The following is a 26,972-nucleotide window of genomic DNA, read 5'->3' as shown; positions in this document are numbered from 1 at the left end:
TCGATTATCGGGCGAGAACCATTGGATGTGTGTACGTAGCATAAGTGTTTCCACTTCTAACCAATGCAAAATTTCTATAAACTCTTAAACAACTGTAAACATAATAGATGTCCATATTCAAAGATCTCTCACCTGGATTTAGTGACAACTATAAATTTTACCCTCTTAGTGACTAAAGTCACCAGGACAAATGGAAGGAGTTGGCTCTTTGTAAAAATAAAATTAAATCCCATGAGATTCTAACTCTCCCCCACTTTGCCTAGGGACATTCCTAAAGAAAAAAAAAAGAAATGATAAAAAGACCAGAGTATGGTTTGTTATTGGAAATGTATGTTCTGGGAATGTTCATAAAAATATGCAACTTTAATACTACTGCTGTTGGCCTGTGGTGGAAAGGGCATCAAAGATGTGGTTTCGGATATTTGAAATAGTATATTTATTTGTGTGTTGTGATTGGAAATGAAAATAACAAAAACAATTTGTAACAGGTAATAAATTGAGACCAGGTGAGGTTTTCTAGCTGTGGGGGAGATCTGTTCCTGAAGATAATAATGAAAAGCAGTAGTGGAGGATCTCCCGCCTTGGACCCACTCAGTGGTTCAAACAGCTTTCTTTACTGACCTGCATTCATACTAATGTCTATCTCCTGCAGAGAACTATATATTTTGTTGGTGTATATAGCATACCATCTGTGTTGCAAATGGTCTTTTGCACACATTTTCACACATAACAAAGATAGCACGATATATAGCAAAATTACGATCTTACCTACAAATGTGTTAAAGCTACTTTATTTTTTTATACTATCCCAGAACATTCAAGGTTTGAAAAACCACTGAGACTGGCAGTTGGAGGCAACAGTGCCTTTGAACTCATACTGTGACAAAATGTAGGTGTTCTTAGGCCAATCCCTAAGCACAATTACCACTTCAATTAGCAAAGCATGACTTTTTAGGTTCATTCCCAGTTTCACATTAAAGATTGTGTACAGGTAACAAAGGGATAACAGTTAATGTTGATTTAAATGTCATTACTTCAGGAGTTAATATGGCTTTATTACTCCCACATTGCTTATATCTGGGGCCCTGGAAGGTAGTAAAAAACCTGGTCATCTTCAGTAGTCTCAAACACATCTGTTTTCCCTATGTGTTCCTAGAGAGGCTGCTCCTGTATAAATCACATAAGGATTCTTTGGGTATGGGACGGTCATCTTTGCAGTGAAGCTTCTGCATCTGGGCAGTATCACTTGAAGCTGATGACATACAGATTACACATTCATGAAATTAGTTATGAGATGATTTTGGAAACTGTCCATAGAAGATTTTACGTAGCTGGTCTACTCCATCCACTATGGTTATGTGTTTGCCTTTCATCAAGAATATTACAGAAACAGCCCATGTTTGGATTTGTCTTCATAGAAAGAAGTGAAATAGAAAGTGAATTGGTCTGTAGAAGTATTTTAGAAAAAGAAGCTAGGCAATCTGCAATAAGTCCACACTGATGTAGAATAGTGCCTCTCTATGTGTTCATCCATTTATACATTGTTCCGTGACATCCAATGACAAGGAGCAGAAGGCTTTTCAAAGGACTAATGACCAAAAGGCTAAAATAAAAATGTTTTAAGAAAATCTTTTACTTGCTATGCAAACTATTTTGTTTTAGTTTAGGCCACAATGTATGGGAAAGTCATATGTATATGGGGCTTAGATGACAACTACAACTCCTCAGGTCCACCCATTCTTGCCTTATTCAACATATAATCCGTCTAGCTATATCTATGGCTACTGTGGCAGGCATTAGTATAAAACCCAAAAGAAAATGTTTCATGAATCTGGGACATTGTGTAACTGTGGACATTAGTTCTTCAGCCTGTTTTTTTAGGTCCTGTTCATTAGCATTGCTCACATGTGCCTAAATTGTATCTGATGTAGGGTACAGAAGGAGACATGCTGAAAATCTCATTAAATTTCATATCTATATCACTGTATGACCTCTGTTTTCCTGGATTATTGGATTGTCCTTTTTTTGCTTAGAAATGCTTTTAAAAGAACTTTTTTGTTTATTTTACTTTCTCACTAACAACACCTCTAATCACGAGTGTTCTCACACAGGGTTGTCCTGTAGAGCAGGCATCCCCAACCCCTAGCCTTCTGACAAGTGGGAACATGGAGACCAGTGGTGGACCGCGGCTCTGACCGGTGCACCCCCCAGCGTCGGGACCCGCTTGGGGGGGGGGGCACCGGCCACGTCTTCCGTACGGATCGCAGGTTTAAGAAAATGGGCGGGTTCTGTCTCTGGACACAACCCGCCCACTCTCCCATCCCAGGCCCAGACATGCGATGGGAGAGTGAGTTCTTGCATTATGCCAGTCTGGGAAGTTTCTTCCCCTTTGAGGGACACAGGACCCCTAAATTCAGACCCCTAAATTCAGACCCCTAAATTCAGCAGTCTGCGAGCTGCAAAAGGTTGGGGACCACTGCTGTAGAGGAATAGAGAAGGATAGGTCAAGTGCCTATAGATCTGCACACTTACTGTATATTTATACACCCACCACAACTGCTGTAACTGGAAATTGGAGGCAAGATTGTAAAATGTAGCCCAAAACATAGATCTGGCTGAAAATCTATTACTATTCTAGTTCTGTTTCCATCTCATTTGTATGAATTGCATCAGTCATGATGAGCTTAGCAGGCAATTGTTGGCATGGCAATGGTCTAGTCTTTAGCTCTCAGACCTTCTCATTCAATACAGAGATAAAGGCCAGTCAGAAAGTGGTCTAAACAGAAGTATAATGCAGAGGCATGAGAAACGGAACACCAAGTTAAGTCTAGTATACTTGAGACACTCCTGTTCTTTGATGCTGCTTTTACAATGTTTATGGTGTGTTTATATAATAGTGCTAATAACCTAAATTTGGGATTTATTGTTTGGCATGTCCTTTTTATGGATTGTAGGGTTTCTCACAGTCTGGGTTGTTGGCACCAGCAATCTAACCTATTCATGCCACTGTGATCCTTGTTATCTGTATTTTGACACAGCTATAGAACGTGCTGTCATCAATAGTTATTTTTTCATGAGAAATAGTTTCAGACATTCAGTGTGAGTTGGCAACAGTTCATGGCAACTTCTTACTCCCAGCAGTGCCAGAAAATGGGTTTCTAAATATAGGGACTGCAAAGAAATTCATATGTAACAATGAGAAAATCTAGGCATTGCTAATTAACAAAAAGTTGGTTGGAAATGGGCAGTTTTATTAGGATTGTCATTATGAAGCATTGAAAGACCAATATAAAAAGTTAAATTCTTTTTTAAAATTAAACCTATTCAAAAAAGCATTTAACACCAGACCTTGGGCACTCTCTGATGTTATCATGTACGTTGTCAGGAAATGTATTCACTCAACGCTAGTTCATTGTGACAACAAAAAGAACAATTTTTAGTTAGTTCTAGTTGTCCCTATTATCATTGCATTATTGCCCTAGGATGGACAGCTCCCACAGTCCCACTCTTGGTATATCATTGCTCCCATGAATTAGACACAGCAATAATAGGGCTGCTGACTACTATCATTCCCATAGTGCTTTTGGAATTGAGGTGCCTATTGGAGCACAGCAACATTTTACCTGGCTATGCTAATTGGCAGGCATACATGTATCACAAGACTGGATGAACAGAACTGCAAATATTTCAGCAGACTGCACAGCTCTTATAAGTGGATGTACACTGAAAACTAGCTGATTGCTGACTTCTGCAAGAATATACTTATCAATAAATAATATATCTCCCACTGATAAAGCTGAGTGGTAGAATTTTACTGGGGTGGTGGTAATTTTAGGTATTTTGGTAACTTAATTTTCTATAAAGTAACAATTATCTAAAAAGAACTGTTTTGTGTCCTTCAGTCATATTTAAACTTGACTGTTGTTCTATACATTAATAGATATTCTCACTTTCTTGCATTCAGTGCCTGTTATGTGGGAGATCTCCTTTTTCACAGCTACTGATTCATGTGGGTGGGAAACAACCTCACAGCTAATTATTAATCAGAATATATTTATCTCCAATGTAAAGCTCATGCATCACAAGATCCATGGAACATGAATTTCAGTGAAATTAACCTATAGCACCAATTATACAGATTGGCTTGTGTTTTTATCATGAGATCCTTACTTTATATAAATACTATTAATGAATCCTGTAATAACATTTAACAAATTCCTTATTTTTACCCCTACCAGGCAAAATATTTTATTTAGCCCATTTAGGGAAAAGTAACATGTCCTCTCGATAGGACAACCTTTCCCTACTGATTTTTATCTTTCTCATGCTCCACTTTTAAATCTAATCCATGTGTAAGGGTTAAGGGTTCTTCTTTAGCTCAGTGTGAAGTCAATTGGATCACATGTTCCAGAAATTGAGATGTGGCAGTGACTGAAAATTTTATTTGCTGTTGTATAGAATTCATTGCAATAATACAAATCTGAATTTTTGGTTGATTGTATATTTGCTTTCAAAATCTCTGTTCTATCGTCAATTCACGCTGTTATTGCCTATACCCGTGTTGAAAAGCTCCTACTTTTGCTATACCATTGCTTCCATAACGTAAAGACAGAAGTATTGGATGACTTGAACTGATATGTAACAGTCTATTGGAACAAAGTAATATTTTTCATTTCTGTGCTACCTGACACATGATTCACATCACTGGATGTGTGGATCCTACATTACCTAGTGATTGCCTTACTGCTGGGAAAGGGGTGACGGTGTTGCTGTAGTATTTCCAAAGTCTTAAACAGATGACTGCTGGGTGAGCACATGGAAGGTAAGTATCACTGGGTGGGTGTCCTATAAAGAGGAAGCAACTGCATCTCTCTCTATGTGCCCCGCAATTTAGTTATGAGTTAGGACAACATTTATTGGAATAACTTGGGCTTTGACAAGTTATTTGCAAACCCTATTGAACGTACAGCACTGCATAACAACTTGGTGCTATACAGCTGGCACTGCTCATTATTAATAATAATATTGTATAAAACAAAAACCTCTGTTTTTACCTTAAAGAAGTTAGATTTTGGATCTTGATATTTTTTTTAATATGTGCTCTTCGTAGTAATTTGCTTTAGGTGGCAAATAGTTCTTTTCATTCCTTGTGAGTTATTGCTATAGGCACCAGAGAAGCAGATTTCCCCAACCTAAACTATTTTCTAGTGATAATAAATGGAGAAGCTTGATGAAAAGTGAACAGATAAGAACCTTCTCCAATCCTGCCTGTAGAGAGTGTAGGTAGAATAAGGAAACACATAAAACAGGGAATGCCTAATATATTTGGTAACATTGGGCCTGATTTATTAAAGCTTTCCAAGGTTGGAGAGGATATACTTTCACCAGTGAAGCTGGGTGATCCAGGAATGGATTTCTTCAAAGTCATTTGCTATTTGCTAGCCAGTGTTTTGAATCCTGGACCAGATCCATTCCAGGTTTGCTGGATCACCTAGCTTCACTGATGAAAGTGTATCCTCTCACGCCTTAGAGAGCTTTAATAAAAAAAAACAAAAAAAAAAACCCATCCCGGTTTATAGAAAAGTGGCAGATGGGAGAACATGACCTCACAATTTCTTCGGTTTGCAGCTTAAGGTAAAGCCAGCATGTCCCTAGGGTAAGAATATCTGAATCTTTATCTCGAATTTTCAATATAAATGTATTTGGATTGGCTTCTCTAGAGTGGGGTAGATTCCCTATCTATGGATCACATTTTCTCCCAAATGGGCTCATAATTTACGCCAACTGACTCTCTGGGGGGAGTATGTTTAGATCAAGACAGGAAAAGACCATTCATTAGCAGGCCATGTAGCCAACAAGCCGGCAGGATTACAGCAAGACTGTAATTTCTCAAAGCGGGACAGAGGGTTGACCTTTGCTTTGTTTTCCGTTGACCCAGTACCTCTCTGTAGGAAGATTGTTTGTATTTTGTTTTTATAATTTTTTTAGGTAAATGTGGGCATTGAGCCCTGAAATACAAACTGATGTTTGGAAAACCTCTGTGTTCAGTGTTTATCTTAGGGGAAATATTTAATATGCTTGCAAACCTGCCTTTTAGTAGTCATTCATATTCATTTAGGAGATTTGTGATTAGGGAGAGCCCCAGAATAGTTAAACTATGAAACACCAGCACCTTTTCATCCCATTTAAAATGATCAAATTCATGCAGCCCAAAGTTTTTTTGTTTTTAAATCAAACGGTGTGCAATGTTGTCATGACCAACATAGAATCTTAGATCCTGTCTCTTGGTCTCTTTCTGCCCTGTCTCTACACAAAGCTCAGAAGTCCATGTATACGGAATACATTAAAACTCATTGGACTAGCCTATATCTGTGCTATTTTTTATACATGAGGATCTGTAACAGTGATTAGTAGCTGGCAATGAGTTAGGGAGGCGACAGTAAAGGAATAAACATGTATTCCCTTTCCCACCTTCTCCTATATCACTCCCCATCTGCCATTGTAGATGTTACTAGAGCTTCAGATAGCAAGACAGTGGGGGTTGGCATGAAAGGAACGTTCAGCATTAGTGCCTTGGGCAGCACAGACAGACAACATGTCCCTGGGTAAAATTGCCCTTTAAAAAGCAGAAAGCAATCTACTGATTTCATTAACTATAACTTGGAGGAAGGTGTTTTGTGTTCATTTTTCAGCACGATGAAGAAAGATACTAAATCTCTCACTTCTACAGCCAAAGGGGGTTGTCTGCTATCAAGAGAGCTCAGCTCCTGCAATATCAATGACTCTTCTTGTTTCCCAAGGAACAAATACCTTGTGTACTGTGTAGTGAATGTGTCCAAATACGATTACTGAATTAGACATTTTTGACAAACAGAATATAATTTTTATATAAAATATAATAATCTTTATAAATAATTTTTTTTAGATACATACATATTGTATCTACTAATTTTAGTAATTGTACGTATTTTAAAGCAAACTTCAGATCCTCCTCCTGCTAGGGGTGTGCTTTGTGTCTACAAACGACATGTGCTACATGAATAAACGAATAGGTAGCCCATCATTTAGAAATTTTGTGCCTTGTACATCTGTAAAAAAGGTGCATTTTTGGGTGCCATGAAGAATGAAAGGTGATGAGATGAGTTACTAATGAGCTTTAGTCTTTTCACAAAAAAAAAGTGAATTATCCCTTGCAAGGTAATAATTCATTGTGTTAAAACACGTGTTTTCTATATGTATTCTTGAGTACCCATCCCTAGTATTTTCTAAAAGACAATGTGTTCTTGAGTACCCATTTCGAGGGCTCTATCTATAAAACAAGGAATCAAACATTTCCTGTTTGGAATCAATTATTGCCATTGAAACACGTGGCCCTGGAAGATTCCCAGAAGGGAATGACGTATTGCCTGTTTTATAAACAGAGGCCCTAGTTTTTTTAATAGGACAGTATTTATTGACAATTTCGCCTGCAGAAAATACCAATTGCCCAGATTTTGTTTTTTTTATTTACATACATATGCATGTCTGCATATTTTCTTATGACAAGTTTACTTAAATATTATTTAAATACATTATGGTAAAAAGAATAGCTGACAGCAAACATGTTCACTAATAGGCATGTTAATGTCTTTAAAGCCTTTATTCCATGTGTAGTTGGAAAATGCATGGGGACAGACATACTTGACTGTTACAGAAGCATACTCATGTTTAGTACCCCAGAACTATTTTGTACTTTGTTGATCCTCCTACTATATATCAACCCGACAGGGTCTGTTTGATTGCAAGCAACAGGTCCTGTCTGTGATGATGTGAAACACAAGGATCCTTGTAACCTCGTGGACCTTGGTCTAACCTTGTAGACCATGTGATCATTGCCTAGATTTTAAATCACATAAGGGAGGTTGGGAATATTTTCTCTACCATTAAATAATGAACAAATCTGCAGTGTGCTGACATGTAAATTTAAATGACTGTCCCATGCTGCTATACTACCAGTAAATCCTTAGTTTGTATATTGCTAAGCGATAAGGAGAGGCAATTGTGCAATCATCACCATTTCCTAATTTTATTCTCCAGATGTATTTTAATATTGCACTCTGCACAAGATAAAACAATATTTGTTTTTCCCTTCACATCTGAACAGTTATGAGAATTCCAGTGGGAATTTGTTTCCACCGAAGGCTCTGAGAAATATAATAAACCAGGACATTATTTAACTTGCCAGAGAACAAGCTAAGCTGAAATTTAAGAATTGGATGGGGATTGTCTTTAATAATTAATTTTTTGTTCTTTCATATATTTCAGATTTGTTGCCATGCTGATTGAATAGCTTTCCCTGAATAAAAAAACTGTCCCGCTATTATTAGGCAATGCAGCTTTAGAGTGTGCGGAACATCAAGTATAAGATAATAAGATGTCACATAAAGGGATGAATTTCACCTCCGTGACAAGTGCTGCTGATAACTATCTCCTACATAAGCATGCTGACAGACTGAATCCAGACATACTGAAAACAAATCCAGTCCATTTTCTGTAAATATGACTGCAGCAGCATGCCTTTACAGATGTCTAATCCAGTCAAATTGACCAGCTTTCCAAAATGTAATATTCTTACAGCTAGGGTAGTAAATTCCTTTCATTCTAGCGTTTAAACAACTGCTTAAAATGGAAGATTTAAGACAGGATGTTTTTAACCACAAGACACAGACTAAACAACATGATAAGTCGTGTATAATATTATCATTATTAAAAAGATTAGGGAATTGCAATGTCCTGTTCACAATGATTAAAGTTTAAAATGTCCAACTGCCCTATTATTAGAGAAAAGTGTAAAAATTCTATAACTGCTTAAAGACTACAATTTATTCCGTTGGAATCACACTGGAAAAGATAGCTTTTTCCAAATGAAGACACATCTGATGAAATAAACCTGGGAACAGACCATCCACAAGATTGCTATTGTAATAAATGTACCCCCTTTTCACCTCCAGCAACAAATAAATGGGAAGTGTATGATAGAAGAGTCGGAGTATCAGAGAGACATCATTAGAAGAGCCGAGTCTGCTCATAAAAGTCAGGGTACGAATAAAGCATACCCTCTAATCAAAGAGAAATGCATTTAATGCCATCGCTGATGTACTGAAATGCTACCACCAATTAGACCATATATCATCATATAGATATCAAATAATTTATTACAAATGTAAGCCTTGTAAGAGGTATGGTCATACAGTCTACCGGGATGCTCACTAGGCAATTTGGCTAACAGCTATTTTTTTTTTCATACCTATGTTAAAACATGTTATTTTAGTGCACACAAACACAGAAAAAAAGCTCAAAGTTCTCTAAAATATAAAAGATGAGACTGAGTAGAGGTGCCAAATTTGTCAAGACTTAAAATTGTATGTAGATGCAAAGGAACATTGTAGTAGGATTCCCAAAATTGCCCATAGGTGATGCTTTAAAAACCTTTAACCATAAATACTATGCCTAACTAAGTTCAACTCAGCATGGCATGTGCAGCGATACCAAATGCTTTTTGTGCAATTTTTTGGTTTAGACCTAACAAGCCAAAACCAGCTCTACAGCATCCTGATCTTGTTGTGCCTGAGCCCTAATAAGAATATCCGTTCACAAAAAGTTCAAAAGCACTCTATTACTGGTAGATCAACAAGGATTTTCTGTACTTACTGAAACAATGTTTGCATAAAGTGTATGCATAACCTTTGTTTTTTACTGCATACAGTAACAGGGTTACAGATTAGAGAAAGCTCTCCAAGTTAGGGTATTCCTATAACTTAACCCCCATTAGAGGATTTCCCCTTACATTTTGGGTCACCCCCTACTTTTCCTTTCTCCGTGAAAATGCCCATTATTACAAATAGAGAGAGACTCCTCTACTGGACAGTAGTGTCTGGCTTCTGCTTGAGCTGAAGTTTATGACTGGCAAGGTAAATTATTTTTGGAGCTCTTTACAAGGTCTGTTTGCTGAAGTGCAATCCTATCACAAACAATCATTGGCTGGAGGTCTTCACAGTGACCTCTAAACCACCAGCTGATGCAAATGATCTCCATCATATAAATGCTCCCATCTGTTGTTCGTTCCCAATACCCCTAGTCAATAAAAATGCTCACCCATTTTTAACGTCAGGGACAGTTTACAGACTCTTGTAGCAAATTATAGTAACAGCAGTGAGGAAATGCATAGCACAGGCAGTACTGCCCACTTTACACAATAAATGTTCACTTCTTACAGAACCAATGCAAATTTCAGATGTTTGGGCCGTAAAATGTTTGCTCATAGGTATTATAGGGGGAATGTCAGTGCTACTGGAACTCAAGATGGCATGCTGAAACCAAGAGGAAGGAATTAGGAATCTCTGGGGTCTTTGGAAAAAATGAGTGTAGGGACACAAGAACAATTGCATGCATTTATCCTAGCCCAGTCCTGGTGGATATTCACCTACTACCATAGAAGATAGCTACATATTAATCTGGGGAGGACGCTAATAATATAGTTGTTGGCAACATAGGAAATAGCTCAGAGCCAGATATAGTGCGCAACATTGAACCCTCTTTGCTTTGCGCATGGTCTCCCCATTGTGTGGACCCAGACACCGTTCCAGGTATCAGTAATTTGTTACATTTACCATATGAATTACCACATGTATTTGGCCCGCTTTATTTACTTTATACAGTTATATGAAATATCACTGACATGGTACATAAATAGCTGAATAGTAACAAGGTGTGAAAAAAGAAATAGAAACCTATGAACTTTATAATATTACAAATGTGCAATGCCAATATTTTTATGTAAGGCATCTACCCCTGTAATGTATTTTCTATTACTATGGATGGAAACTATTGCTTTTTGACAGATCTGGATTTTTGTTAGCACCAACTGTTAACTTAAATAGCAATTCATTTGACAATCTCAATTACAATGAATATAATAACAAATTCTGCAAAGAGGTGATCTTTTGTGGATAGAATCAGAATTTATACAAACATACATAAAAGTGATGCCAGACAGGCATTATGGCTACCAATGCTGGCTTGTAAAATTGTGCTTATGGATAAGTCTACTCTTGCTGATGAGACAGAAAAAGACTGATTCCCAGTTGCATTAATTAAAGTATGAATATTTGTATTGTATTTGAACCAATATAGGAAATAATACCTTAATTTGCCTTGATATCAGTCTCATGGATTCTGTTATACTAAAGGGATAATACTGAGAGAGTCAGGGCAAGCAGTAGGAGCCAACCAGATATGCTGCAGTCTACTATTGCTCCCCTATTGTCCATGAACAGGCTAAGGACAGGGGGTCACCGAGCTGAATTGCTTAACTGCAGCAGGAAAAATTCAGGTCCCAACCCTGGTTGTGGTGCCCAGTATGGCTGTGCCAAACCACTTGGCAAGTAAAAAAGAAAAACTCTAATTTACATTATATGTTTCAATAGTATTTATGGCTGTTTTCCTAAAGTCCAGTTTTAAACCTATGCCAAATTTAAAAGTTAAGGTGCGTACACACTTCCAATTTTTATCGTTCCAATCGAACGACGAACGATCGATTGGGCAAAAAATCGTTCGTAAAAAAGTAACCAACGACGCCGACGAACGAGAAAAGTCGCTGGAAACGAACGACCGGACCGACGGATCGGATTGGACGACGATCGTTGAACATCGTTCGTGTGTACGGTCGTTCGTTGATCGTCCATGTTCAGAGCATGCGTGATGAACGAACGTCCGTTCACTTTCCTGTCGTGCACATAGTTCCTCTATCGCTCAAACGATCGTATCTATTGTGTGTACAATATCTACTAACGATCGTGTCGTTAACTCTATGTGCAGGATCGGTGCTATACGATCGTTCATATATATCGTGCATGAACGTTCGTCGTTCGTTTTCCAACGATAATAATTGGAAGTGTGTATGTAGCTTTAGTATAGTGTAGACTGCCATTGATATATAAAACAGCTAACAACATTCCTGATAAAACAAATTGGTAGACATTGAATGTTGAGCTCTATTTAGATAGCTACAAGCAAGATATAGATTTTAGAAAACATTGCAAGGCAGCTAAATGCACAACAAATTCCATCTAGATAAAGTATCTTTGGCGGGCAGTCCTCATGGGATCTGAGGTTTTTTCTTAATTTTAGCATGTGACCTAAACATTAAGATTTTGGACTTTAAGGGACAACTTGAAATATAGATTTCTTTAGCTGGAGATAACCGCACGTGAACAGTTTCTGTTATTCTAACACTTAGGCAACAATTGGGTAATAAAAGTTTCAGCAAGAAGTTTCTTATTTCACCACAGCCAGACAGAAAAGTTATGTAGCAAATGTTTTTTGCTTCCATCATATAACACAAATGCTAGTAGTAATCTGACACAGAAAATTACAGAATATAGCTAATGAGTGATGACAGAATGCTGCACAGTCTTTATGGCACAGATACAGGGAACCACTAGAAGGGAAATGAGAGTTCTCTTTGTATGATGGAGTCCAGTCCCATTACAGGCATTTCATTGACGTGCAGTTGTTTTTTTCTACTTGTTATTTATTAGTGCTGGTTTTTAGATTTTCTCTGTAGTAGCTGCCTGTGTGTCAGATAGGTGCAATTAGCACCTTACTGGACGACTGCTGAGAGAAGAAATTGCTGCTTTGACTTCATCAAGTCCAAGAAGAGAGTGATAGACTGAGTTTTCCAACACAAGTGTTTTCTCAATGATAGGGCCTTTTTTTTTCTTTTGGATAAAGTTTGGAAATGTTCTTTGTTCTCTGTTAAGGGTTTTAATGATGTGCACCAGTTCCTATCAGAAATTTCCAGAGGTAAAAATAAAATATATACCTTTGGAAAGATTTTCCATTGTTTTCTCTTCAAGACAATAAAAAAAAATATATACATAGCTGGGTTCAGATAGCAAAAGCTAACCGGATAGGGGTTTTAACCATTTCCTGTTCTCCTGATTTCCTGTTCCAGCTAGTGCAAAAAAGTGGGTCCCTTTTTTGCTGTTGTTATGTAATTTATCCCTTACTGTTTTATTTCACACTCTTACTGACTACAAAGTGTGATTGGCCCAGAGCGAAAAATAAATAGGTGGTTTACTGGTCTACAGAACCATTGCAATTTGTCCCAGTTCGACAGGACTTTTGAGTATCTTGTTTCTGAGGAGGTGGGCCAAAATTTCCTGTTGTTGTAACGTAGGATAGTTTTAGGTCAGAGAGGAGTTTAAATACCCTGTTCAATTTAGACCCCTTTGTGTAGTTACATGTAGGGTACCAAACGTGTGTGGTGTGTATTTGTGTGCCACTTAGCAGGAATACTTTCTGTTCAGTAATGCATTGGTCCCAACATAAAGACTGGTACAAGTAGAAAGATAAGAAATTACAAAACATACCTATTTTCAGCATGCAAGTGTGGGGCAAACTAACAAAAATTTCAGAAGAAGGCCACCAACACCACTACTCCTCCCATGACACTTGCACTTTCTGAAAACGTACACTTACAGCTTTTACATTTTCCCTTTCTTGCAGTGAATTTAAAAAACTTTACACTTCCAGGAATATGGTAACAAGCCTCGCCAAGTAATTACAGACTGTACACCGTTGTTCACTTGAGGTTTATTCACCATGACACTAACAGCTGGGATTGCATTCTTACAAAAAGTTAATTAGGTTTGCTTGCTAAGAGGTTCGAGCACAGGCAGGGATTGAAACCTGGAATCAACTATTGGCAGAACTTTCATATCTGATGAGTTTCTATGGGGTACTGGAAGCAATTTTGTACAGTGATTTTATAGATGCATGAGACTAATGATGAATGTTTAAATGAACAGTAATAAAATGCAAACTCATTCTGGTTCGAAGGAAGCAATAAAAGCAAACAAAAAAGACACTATATTGTATTTAGAATGTAGAATTTTGCCAAGGACATACATGTTTTCATTAAAAAGATACAAATGGTAAACTTTAAAAAATCCAAAGTCAGTGCACCACCAGTCAGAATTCAAACGCGAGTCTACCTTGGCATGGTGTGGGTTTTTATTGCTATCAACACTACCTGTGTTAATCTTAAGATCAGTTGTGTGAACTCACTTGGGTTAGGTAAATTGGCTTAGATAGAGTATTGGTCCAGTGCATGGTGACAGACAACCAGATAAAGCATACCCATGGCTCATTTTTTTAATTTACTTTTTATTACCATACAATTAAACCTAAGATAATGCTAGGTTTGTCCGTTTCTGTCTGCTAAACCGTACGGTACACGACTAAGCCTTGCTTACTAAAGCCAGTCTAAATACATCTACTTGGAAGCAAATGTGAGGTGCATTGTGCACATTATCTCCGGTTATACAGTATGGGAAGGACTAGATTAAAAATCACTAGGAAGAAATGAGCTACAGGAGGGGGTTATGACTTGAATTACCCTGCTTTGCTTATTGTTGTGTCATATAAATAAGTGTATCTATATATGTGTATTTCTGATCAGAAAACATTATCATTTGCATTGGTAATGTTGCTATACTTCAGTTCCAAAGCAGACGTTTCAGTAACTTGAATTTTTATCACATGAAACTTGTACCATCTTTCATTAAAATGCAATTCTTGAGTTCTAGTCAAGAGAATTTACAAATGCATGAGCTATAAGCCAAGATAAGCGTTCTGGGAAAGTAATGCCTTCTGTTGGCCGTAGGCAAGTGGAAACTGTTTCCTCAGTTTGTCTTCCTCTAATGATCACTCGCTGGGACTGCAGTGACATTATCAATTTGTGGCAGCTAAGAGGTAGCAGCAGTGTCACAGAGAAATCTGTACACACCCAAGAACATAGAGCAGTGTTTCTCAACTAAGGTTCAATGGAACCCCGAGGTTCCTTCAGAGGCTAATAGGGGTTCATTGAGCAATTTGTGCATCGCAGGTCAGTTTAACAGATATTAATAATCTTTTTTGGCTATCTGACATTTTTCTCACTGACCACCACACATTAATGTGCTGCATATAGTAAATATAGCAGGGGTTCCCTAAATACTTGAAAGGTATTTCAGGAGATCCCCCATGTTAAAAAAGTTGAAAGGCTGGCTAATTGATTACAGTTTAGGCACCAGGATAAACATGATTGTGTCTCCTCTGGGCCAGCATCTCTGTCCTGGGTGATGCACAAACAAAGAATTTTTTAGTCTTTTGGTTGGAAAGGTGAAGACCAGATTGTCCATTACAGTGATTTCTTTAAATAGTAAACAATACCATAGCATATTAATAAACATATTCGCCCAACTGCAAATTATGACTAAATGTTGCAAAAATGTTAAAAAAAAATATGAGCATTTTTATGTGAATCAGTTTTGGTACAGCCAAACAACCATGGATATATTTGTATACAGTAAATGCGCATTGCATGGTCAAAGTGTAACTCCAGGGACCAAGATTTTTGGTCACAAGTAAATAATTCCCTAGAGATTTAATTACCAAGGCAGCCAACTTTATAGCTACGTACACACTTCCAATTATTATCGTTGGAAAACGAACGATCCTGCACGATATATACGAACGATCGTATAGCACCGATCCTGCACATACAGATAACGACACGATCGTTCGTAGATATTGTACACACAATAGATACGATCGTTTAAGCGATAGAGGAACTATGTGCACGACAGGAAAGTGAACGAACGTTCGTTCATTACGCATGCTCAGAGCATGAACGATCAACGAACGACCGTACACACGAACGATGTTCAACGATCGTCATCCAATCCGATCCGCCGGTCCGGTCGTTCGTTTCCAACGAGTTTCCTCGTTCGTCGGCGTCCTTTGTTACTTTTTTACGAACGATTTTTTGCCCAATCGATCGTTCGTCGTTCGATTGGAACGATAAAAATTGGAAGTGTGTACGCACCTTAAGGGTACAAGAAGTTACATTCCAAGATAAAAAGTACAAAATGTTCATGTCCAATTCTGGAAGCAATAGGATTTACTTTTAAATACAATATGTAGTGTAAAGCCTGGTACATGTTGGATTTTTGTTGTTGTTAACGATCTTTCATGATAGTTTCCAACGACAAAAGTCCGACAGATGAATGATTGAGTGATGTGCATACAGCGCCATTCTGTTCTATAGACGGGGAGAAGAAGCGAACCCAAAAAAAGCGTCCCCTGCTGTTTTCTCCTCCCTTCACTTTCATTGGGGTCGCCCGAGGTTCATGGATCCCCCAGGACAGAACCATGGACATCGTCAGACAGCCGCTATACACGTCAGATTCTCGTCCTAGATGAGCCCTGTTGAGGTTCAGTCCTAGATGAGGGCTCGTATCAGATGAGAATCATCTCACGTGTACCTAGTCTAAAAACATGGGGCTTCCATTGCCGACCTTTTCCAAGAATGCGAATTGCCTGGCGGCTTCTAGTTTTGAGTCTCTGACCTGGAACAAGCATGCAAATCTGTCAAGTCACAATCAAGCCAGAGACTGCAAATTGTTTATTTGATTCAGGTCTGTGCCTCAGAAATAACTAAATCAGCTGGATCAGAATGACAGCCAAGCAGCGCACATTTTTAAAAGATGTCAACACTTGCACTCTGTTGTATTCTCTGAAATTAGCAATGACACACCGCCAGTGGCAGTACCCCTTACTTCCAGTTCTTTCATTAATCTGTTGATGTGGTGCAGTTTACAATGTGCTGGATTATCTCTGATCTGTTCTCCACAGCTATGAGTATTAACACAATTTCACCTACATGTGTCTCGATTTCCCCAGATCCCAGATTCAGATCACTGAACGTAAACAGAAGGACACGTGACAAAAAATAGCTGTTGATTCAGACTTCACTGAGGGCTAATTAAGGTACAGGCATTGCTTCTGTGGCACCATTTCCAGCCATGGTATGTGCAATTACACTGCTATTAATTAATGATTAACAATGTGTTTTAGGGATGGAGATGGACTTAACAACAAGCTCTTTGTTCCTGTCCCCATTTGTTAGGTCTGCTTGATCAGAGCCAGTCTTGCTTGTTGTCAAGTGCAGATTCCTGATTGAAGTGCTCTTGAAATGTCATTTTAACCCTGTCCTTCCAATCACCAATGCTAATCCATCAAGCCGAGCTTACTCACCAGTTGAAAGGTTATTTCACTTGGTGTTTCATTGTATTATTTTAGATTTTTTCATTAATATATTCATGGGGGACATTATTGACATATCACGTACATATTATTTTTACACACATGCACATCCCGGTCACTTTACCGTTGATGCATGCTAATCCCTCAAGAAATGAGATTGTTTCCTTGTCAGCAAACACATGATTTTTTTCATTGCTTATTCATGAAGAAAAGCCAACATTGTTTTTGTATGAGAGAACGCTGACTATGTACTCTAAGCATACAAATGAGCTCCCTTAAAGCGACAGGCACGAGCAATGAGAAGAGTGGCTAACGAGGGCAAAAATCTCACACCACTGGGTTACGGATTAACTATGGTACCAGAATATTAAATTTGATTTTTTTAAAAGTGCCTTCTAATGGCTTTTATTTATTGGCTTTGCTGGAATGGAACACATAATAGGAGTAGCAATAATAATAATAATTATATACAGCAGTATATATAAATGCACATACACTATACAATTTATATAAACATTAAAGATTTATAATAATAATTTAATGCAGCAATACTAAAACAATCGTTCTGACCTAATAAGACATATAAAAGCAAAAAACAAATAGCATTTAACTCCTTCACCATCTTGTGCTTGAAACACTTTCCACAGACTGAAAACACCAAGACAAATGGGGGAATGCAAAGAATAAAACACATTTTTTAATGAATAGAAGTGTTCTGATTGTTGTATGTACACAAAAACACATTTACCTTGAATGATCACAACAGGGAGGTCTTGGACACATATGTGGACATCACACACAGACACACATATAGGTTCACTGTGAGTACTCACAGTTCAGAATACAGGAAATGTAGATTGCCCATATTGTCTATATAGTTGGCAGGGCTTAGCCAAGGTAGAACCAATAAAAGAAGCGCCTTCATGTTTGAGCACAACGTTGGTATGGCTTCCTCCTGACCAATTTCTTGTCTGCTTTTAACCAAAAAAAAAAATAGGTTTCCAGTAATATTTTCTTTTTTTTGCAGTTGGTTTTGTTGCTTGGTATTTTAGATGTAGCACGTCATGATTCAGATTGTAATTTCAAACTAAGCAAAGCAGGAAAAAAAATCATTGACCTGTAAGAGGATTAGTTCATTTGGATGCTAGATTGCTAGAGATGTGGAAGGTTTAGAGACAATGCAGCATGGATGGCGAGACAGTGACTTATGCTGTGAAACAAGGCTGATGTAAGGTAAAGGGACCAGCCTCCTGCACTACACAGAGTGGTTCTTTATAAACAGCTGGTACATTTACATCACTGGCTAGAAGCAGATGGGTTGTGAGAGCTTAGGCAACCAACAAGCTCTGACTGCTTGATGCTGTGCAATGTAAATATATACTGTACACAGCAATGTGATACAGCCTCTTCACATAAATGTGTCTTATCAATCAGAGAATAATACTGGGCTCTGTAATATTTTACTACAATGATATCATCACAGAAAAATCCTAAACCCTTTTTGTTACACTCTGATTTAAATGATAGCCCAAGTCAAAATTAATTTACACGTTTTGCATGACAAGTTGATTGGTATGCGGTTTCCTTTAAAATACTGCTCCCAAAGGATAGGTGTTATCTGCTCATTCTTAAATGAAGCACTGGGACATGGCACAATTCTTGGCTGCTGAACCATGTCTGGTCATTTAAATTATTTTCTTCTGTTTGTAGGAGGTAACGGACTGATAGGAAAATCTCCCAGTGTGATATTGAGCTCCATCAACCAACAAAGGTGCGTGTATTGTCTCTTAATTTGTTAGGAATCACCCAATTATCACAAATAATGACCAAATTAGACAGAGATGTTCCAGCCACAAAGCTAAATGATGTCCCAGGTTTTTCTGATAGATTTACAGTATAGAACAATGTTTCCCAACCTCATTGCCATGGAACACTGATTGAGAAACACCAGTAAAGAATGTGAGGTTGTTGGGAAATTCATATTCGGAGGGGGGTTTCAACTTGGTATGGACTTGTAGTAGAGGAGTAATGTAGGGAAATCTTATCAGGAAGTCTCCAAAAAAATTGCAGGTGGTTTAATCCACTGATGCCCACCAAAAGCTGAAAAATAAACTTTGGGTGCGACTAAAACTGTTGTAAAAAAATATTTGAACAGAAGGAGAATCATAGTATCCGAACCATACATAACAATTCTAGGTTACAGAGTCATGTATAAAGGTATATGTTTTATGCAGGAATATCAACCTACACAAAAACAGAATTGTTTATATATATATTATTTCACACTGTAAATCAGGTTTTATTACTGTATTATAATTAGAAATGTAAAAAATGTAACTATAAAAATGAAGAATTTACACTGACTCAAATATTGAACACTAACTGAAAAATCTTTCCATCACCAGCTAGGTCTCTTCAATTTACATTATTTTCATCTCTTAAGGCTTCCAATTCTTTCTCAAGACGGACAAGTGCAGTTTTTGGTTCATGCATCCTTCTCTCTGTAAGCACACTTATGCAAAGCACAAAATCAAGTGACAAGAGGTTACAGATCCACCCAGAACCCCCTGGGATAAGAAATATCTAACACAGGTAGTTATATTTAATTTTAGCAAATCATACCATGCTACACATGACTTCATATACAGTAATTCTATAAGGAAAAACATAAAACTGTTGTTTTCTTACTTAATATGCCTAATTACATATGGGATCTAAAAATAGATACCTTGCAGCAAACATAATGAAAACCAATAAGCACTAATTGAGAAGGTACATTTATCTGAAGAGGCTGTATCACAGTGCTGCCTAAAGTATATATTTACATTGCACAGCATGTTGGTTGCCTAGGGTTTCATAGAGATTTGCAATAATGGTTCATTATTTCAGCTGCCTTGAAGGAAACATTCACAGTACAGTTGGGTATGGGAGAGAATGTGACTCACTCCACATGTTGGGCCACCAAGCACAAGTGCTGTCACAAGGGGAAATACATTTAGGATTTATAAGAGGGGGTGCTGAGAAGTTCCTGGCTTTCCAGCTTCCAGATTAAATAGAAAAAAGAGTGTGCGGGCATCTGACAGCCTAATATCTTAGTAGCTGTGCAAATATCTTTGCGATTCTTAAAACTATTTTATCTTATAGTGAGAAGCTGTGATGGCTGAGGCACAAGCAAGTTTCACGTCTTGGAGTTATGGGCTGTCATGAAGTTTTTGTGATGTCACAAACACTGGGAGAGAAGTGTCCATGGAAAGTTGACCAAAGGTATCCTTTTTTAGGAGGACAAATGCACCTGCGCACACGTCCAACATTGTGGCAGCCAATTGGTCCACTATCCCGCCTCCTCACATGACCTGGCCCCTTTGGACTATTATCTGTTCCTGAATTTGAAGAAAAACCTGAAGGAGCAACGTTTTGAGGACGTTTCTGACGTCAAAGATGCTGCTGAGAGCTGGTTTGTGACCCAACCAAAGGACTTTTAACAGTCTAGAAAAGCTGCAACTACGCTGTAGCAAGTTCATCAGTCTCAGGGGGGAATACGTTAAATAAATGTGTTATTTCATAACTCTGGCTCTCTTCCTTCTGGGCAAAGCCAGGAACGTCTTAGCACCCCCTCCTATATCATGGCTTTTCATGCTCTCAATTGGTAAATGATGCCTACTGTAGGAAGGGGTTAAATTTAAATATGTTACTTTGCACTGTATGGACCTTTTCTAAAAACATACCCACAAGCCTAAGCCCCCCATGGCTGAAACTTAAATTACCTAGAAAGAACTCCATGTTTTATTTGTCTATTTATTGTGCCCCATTTGGGAAATTCTTCTTCACTACCTGTTCTAAGGACACAACAGAGAGAGAAATTTCTCCAAGCAGGAATACTTTTTTGACACCAAAGTGTCCCCATTGGAAGATTTCCCTCTAGCTACTGTCCTGCTGGCAACTGTAAAATTTTAGGCAACATCGGGTGAATTTCAACAAAAAGGACCTTTGGCAGTTTGTTTAAATATACACACTCCTTTGAATTGGAACACATTTTAAAGCTTATGTTTTCATTAAGTATAAATTGGATCAATACATTTCAAGTTTTACCATTTTCTCTAGACTACTGCATTCGCACAAGTGTTTTTCTCTATACTATGCTGATAGGGAACAGGCTTTACTACCCAAGTTGAGGATACTTTCTAAAGAACACACAATTTATTTGCTGCACCTTGAATTTGCAGTAATGTAAAAGCATGAGTACACTCCATAGAAATTACTGAGTGTTTTTTTAGCATAGTTGAACAAGCAAGCAATATATCTTCATTCAAACATCGTTTGCTGCCCAAAAAGAACATTAGAGCATGACTACACTTTGCCATGGACCATAAGCAATGACCAGACCAAGACTAGAACAGAACTTCTGAACATGTTCTTTGGACTAATGTCTTGAAGATAGATTTGTGTGGTCACAGTTGACATATTTAGTGCAGACCAAATACAGCATTTCAAGAAAAGGACCTATGCCAACTTTGAAGAATGGTGATGCAAATATTATAGTTTGGGTCTTGCTTTGTTGTGTCATAGTCTGGGCAGCTTGCAGCCATCGAGTCAACTATGAATTATGCATTGTACCAAATTTTGCTTTATAAGAAGGTCATCTGTACAAAAGTTAAAGTTGAGGTAGAAATAAATCTGGACTGGTCAAAACCCTAATTCCTATGGGATTTAAAGGATTTATGAAAGGAAACCCACAAACATATTGTAGACGAAGGAAAGTTAGGCAAACAGCCTACAAGAAGTAATTTCTGCTAAATAGGACAATACCAGGTAATTTTCACTGTTTTAATAGTACACCTATACAATTTTATGCAAATGTTTGAAGTGGCCAATTTCCTTGTGTTTTTTTTTATATTTTTGTTTAAGCATATCACGAGAGAGAACACACCACAGAACCTGCAACTTCCCAGTTACAAATACAACAATGTTTTTTATCATTAAAAATTCAAAATAATATTTATAGCTAAATATTCAATGAACATATGAGTTTAAATACATAGGATATTGATCAATATAAAAATATAATGGTGTATGAATATTCTACATGCCTCAGTTCTCAAATTTCTGTACAGTTACCACCAAACTGTAACTTAAGCAGTGAAGACACAAATTCCTCCAACAAGCAGTAAACTTCATGTCAACCTGCTACTAGTCCAAGGTAACTTTAAAAAATGATCAAACCACACACGGGATGGAGGGCTGGGATCCCAGATCCTTTCTTTGGAAGCATTTCACTATCAGGAAAGTAAAGGACATTGCTGCCTGGAATATTGTATAGAATATCTATTTATATGCAATTCATCCACAAATATGAAAGACTCTAGTGGCATGTGCTGTCATATCCAGTGCTTTTAAGATCTGTAAACACTATCAAAATGTAAAATACATGTAATTAAAAATATGTGGGCTGTCATGACTTTTTTAATAGATTAGTTGCCAGTCTGTGTTTGGTTTCAATATATCTTAGCCATACAGATAAAAAAAAAAATAGGTCGATATCTGAAAAAGTCAGAAACCTTTTATTTCTTTACTCGTCTTAGATTGATGACTCAGAGACATTGAAAGCCAAAGCATACACATAAAAGGCTGTCAACAGGCTTTTGTAGAAAAGCATCAGCAATGGTAGCCTTCATATTTCTCCAATAAAAGGTTCATTTTACCTGCATTAAATAGTGCTCTACATTTTATAGGGTTTTGGCTGGAAACATTCTTTTATATAAAACTGTGGCTGCAAATCCAAACAAATGCCTAATGGAACATCCAAATGCAGGCGGATAAAACCATATTAATAAACAAGGACATGATCTTAGTCAGAATTCTTTTGTTATCTTCAAGAAAACACAAGCAGTCAGATTGCCTCGGCAATGACCTCAGCACTAGTCTTTGGGGAACATTCTTTTCACTAAGAAAGATAGTATGATGTCTAAGCCATCCATCCTGAAATAATTCTTTTGCAAACAGCCAGTGGTGTCCTATGAAGCTGTGAATTTACATACACCGGATGCTTTTATTCCCTGATAAGCTATGGGAGGAAAACATAAAAAGATAGAAAATCTTAGAGCCAAAAGCTGTTTGAAGACTCCCATCCATGCATTTTAGGTGATGGGAACTGCTACTTGTAAATGGCTAATCTTTTCTTCACTGATAGGTGCAGGGCATTGAAATTCTTTGTGTATTTGGATCTGCAGGCATACAGTTTTAACAATAATCAGACTACATTAGAGAGCAACTAAAAATAGCTTGTTTCCCAGCTATGTCGTGCTCTTAGAGAAAGGATTTTATCCATTGATAGTAATTTAACGTCATTTGCCTTCAGGCTAGAAGATATTTTTCCAGTTGCATTCCTGCACGTGTTCTGGACATCTACTCTACATTTTCCGGATCAGATCTTTATGCTAAGGTGTTATGGCTCATTAGAAGTCAAATAGCAAGACCACATGACGCCACTAACAAATATTTATTATGATAAGATTTTTACATCGCTAGCATTGGCACATTGATGCCAGAGAAGACACACCTTTAATAAATACTCTTAGAATGGACAAGCAAAATGGCATTACAAGTGTTTAGCTATAAGTAGATGTAAACCCAAACTGAAAGATGATAATTTTCTGCACTGTATATCTTAAACAAATGACATTTAAAAAAAAATGCTCTTTTCTATTCTTCATTGTACTTCTGGTCCTTTGATATTTTTTGTTGTATTTTTGGTCTTATTTAAGTCTCATTTTAATGTTGCTGATCTTATACAGCTTTATAGTGGCCTATCCGGACTTAATGCACTCCAGCAATGGCAGTATAGCATTGCAGAAGGCAGGATTCTTGATGATGCATGGTGGACCATGAAGAAACTTGTTTTGCAATATCTGCTTCACCGGAATTGTGTTTCAAAATGATAATTCAGAAGTACAATGAAGAGAGAGAGAGGAAAAGAGCATTGTCACCGCGAGCACGTACCTTCAAGGACCATCAGGTTTTATTTTAATACAAGCTAAAGGGTTTAAAGCAAATTTTTCGGCATTGTGTTTTATTTTTCTCTTTAGTCCTTCAACTTTGGCTAACTAAAAAAAAAATGTTTTTCACTAAGTGAACTTGTCAGGTAATTTCCATTATTAGTCCATGATTATCTAATGCAATTCTTTAGACAAGGGTTGCAATATCTTCATATGTTGATCTTTTAAATGTTCATTGACCTATGATGTACAATGACTCAGTATATACCACCTACATGAGGAACACACGAGTGGTATGAGCAAGAGTCCTTAGGATTAAGAATTGAAGAAAACAATAAAAACAATTTGGTGTTCTGGATAAACACAATAAATCCTAAAACAGTGTCACTCCAGGCTAGCAGCTCTGGATTCTACCTTTGATGACCCCGTCTTTCTTTGTGCGAACATGTGTCTGCCAGGACCCAGATATGGTAATAATTTGCATGGAATACAAAAAGCATCTGATCGTTAAGTTCTGTTTATTATAAAGGATTTGATGTGTTTGCTTTTATCACAACAGTTCAAGTGAACATGGCTGGCCTTATGCAACCTGATCCTGTTCTGATCAAATGACTCGATGTGAGGCTTGCGTGAGGATCAAATCATGTATGGGTCATTCTACAATATGATAATCTGACATTTGAAACAGTGATCACACTCTACAGTATTTTTTATGTAAATAACTAATTTGCCATTTCATCTTGCGGGAGCATACATATCATACATTGCTACAAATGACAGACGATAATTGTTGCCCATCATCCTCAGGACACTTTCGGTCTATGATTAGCCTTGTGACCAATTTGGCATTAGTGTGGAGACACATGCTTGTTTTTATGGGCATTTTAGCAAAGCAAAGAGATTTTCATTTCCTTTAAAGGTATTACAGTCAAGGTTAAGTTACTCATAGATGTTTGGTGATAAAATAACTTTTCAGTTGTTGCCATGGGTATGGTCTAAAAAACACAACATGCACACAAATACTTGAGAAACCTGAAACTGGAAGGAATTGGCTTGAAGGTACAACGGAAACCATGATGTACATTTAGTTATTAACCTTATGAGAAAAAAATTTGTTTTGTTGCAGCACGTTTCCTTAAAACACATTAGCTTGATGTGCTTCTTACTTCCTAGAGAAGGTGTTGGCAGTGAAGCTGCTGGTCTTAATGTTGTATGGCACTGCTGGATAACGTACACGGTAGAATGTATGAAGGTTCTAGAAAACATCTGAGCCATGTTTTTCCCAAAGATGGAGGTAGCACTGCTATACCTAAAGTAGTTACTGTTAACTAATCTCTTTATTATCAAAATAATTATAGTAAAATGTTTGTGCTTCTTAATGCAGCCCAGCACTTGGCTTTTTGCATAGGGAGTGGTGTCATACACAGGTTGTAATTATTACTAATCTCATATTTCTTGTTAGTCTGCAAACCCTCTTCTCTGCCACCTGACTCATTTATTTGTGATTGTAAGAGCTCTGATCATTCTGATCCACTGAAGGCACTACATTCAGTAAGTATGCCAACAATGACACCGGTATGTGATGCACAATGATATAATTGTTTCATGTTCCTTGACATAAAAGCAGTTTGTATGTTTACAAGAGAACACTGACCAGGTAATAATTGCAAACAAGGTATGCAATGCCAATAATGACAATCCTTGTATGGCTGGTAATTGTTTTGCAGCAATTATGCCTTCAATTATGATTTAACATTTGTGTTATTTTATCTGTGTTAATGTGAATTATCCAAGCAGTAGTAATAACAAGCAAACTGTAAGTAGTATTGCACCTTTTATGAAAGAGATAAATCGTAACTCTGTGCCCAACATTAAGATGGTAAAACTATGCAATAGAAGGTGCTCAAGTCATGTGCAGACCACTCTACATACAAGCATTTTGTACCAAAAAGATTATTTTGTCTTTGGTTGTCTTTAAAATTTTTATTTGTAGGCTGGATCTGGTTGTGTACTTATATAATAATGTGCTGGTAAATGTATCTCATCTGTTTTGTTGATTTTTATTCTCCATGGTTGATAGAAACCATACTGAAAAGTACTGAAGGTCTATACTACCTCAACATAAAACATTACAGCAGTCATTCTCAAGTTCTTTGGAACCATAGAGTTCCAGTTGACATGGGTTCCTTGAGCTGTGGCCGATTGATTTCCCATAAGATGATGGATGAATAGTTCCAGGGTACACAACCAACCACCAAAGAACCAAGGGCTTCCCTGACATTTGAAAAACATTTTGAGAGTTCCTCAGGGGTTAATAGTTTGGGAAAGGCTTTGTTGTAGGGTATCTCACTTTTAAGATTATTAAGATTTTAAGATTAAAAGATCTGTAAATAGACTAAAATTTTCACTGATATAATTGTTTTAGATTTGTTTTTATTTCCTACTCTCTGATACATATCTATGCCGTTTTACCTTTTTACAATGCTATACAATTTACTTTTAACATTGCCATTGTCAAGGTGGCTGCTGTCACTGTCCTCTGTGTTTGAAAATCCTGTTTTTCTTCAATGCTTTCAAACAGTCAACTGGACAACATATGCAGATAAGGCCTTTAAACCTTCTTTGGCATCTCTGATCTGCAAACTTCTTCCAGATCAGTGACTCAGAAAATTCTTGAGATCAGGGTGTCAGCATACAAGCCAATGACTTAGCATTTTGAGAAAGAAGTCACCAATTGCCCCTCCCTGGGGCATAGTTAAAGAGTTAAGACTTTAGGACTAAACCCCAGGGGGGGACAAAACACATCACATGGATTTGGCTGAAACTGGGTAAAGATGTATAGTATAATTT

General features: G+C 37.4%; 1 protein-coding gene across 4 annotated transcripts in view; it reads right to left on the bottom strand.

Moving 5' to 3' along the window:
* Nucleotides 1–26,972, bottom strand: part of LNX1 (ligand of numb-protein X 1) — a 118,472-nt gene that overhangs the window by 77,248 nt on the left and 14,252 nt on the right. Inside the window, exon 1 of one of the 4 annotated variants that reach the window (XM_072406241.1) lies at nucleotides 17,964–18,422. The exons of the other annotated variants lie outside the window; for them this stretch is intronic. Within the exon in view, the coding sequence (XP_072262342.1) occupies nucleotides 17,964–18,055 (92 nt within the window). The 5' untranslated portion in view covers nucleotides 18,056–18,422. Of the gene's footprint in view, nucleotides 1–17,963; nucleotides 18,423–26,972 lie in introns of those variants that run through there. 4 annotated transcript variants of the gene reach the window in all.

The sequence above is a fragment of the Pyxicephalus adspersus genome, chromosome 3, assembly GCF_032062135.1.
Source record: "Pyxicephalus adspersus chromosome 3, UCB_Pads_2.0, whole genome shotgun sequence".
In the NCBI taxonomy this organism is placed as follows: domain Eukaryota; kingdom Metazoa; phylum Chordata; class Amphibia; order Anura; family Pyxicephalidae; genus Pyxicephalus; species Pyxicephalus adspersus.
This window is presented reverse-complemented; position numbering and strand designations above follow the sequence as displayed.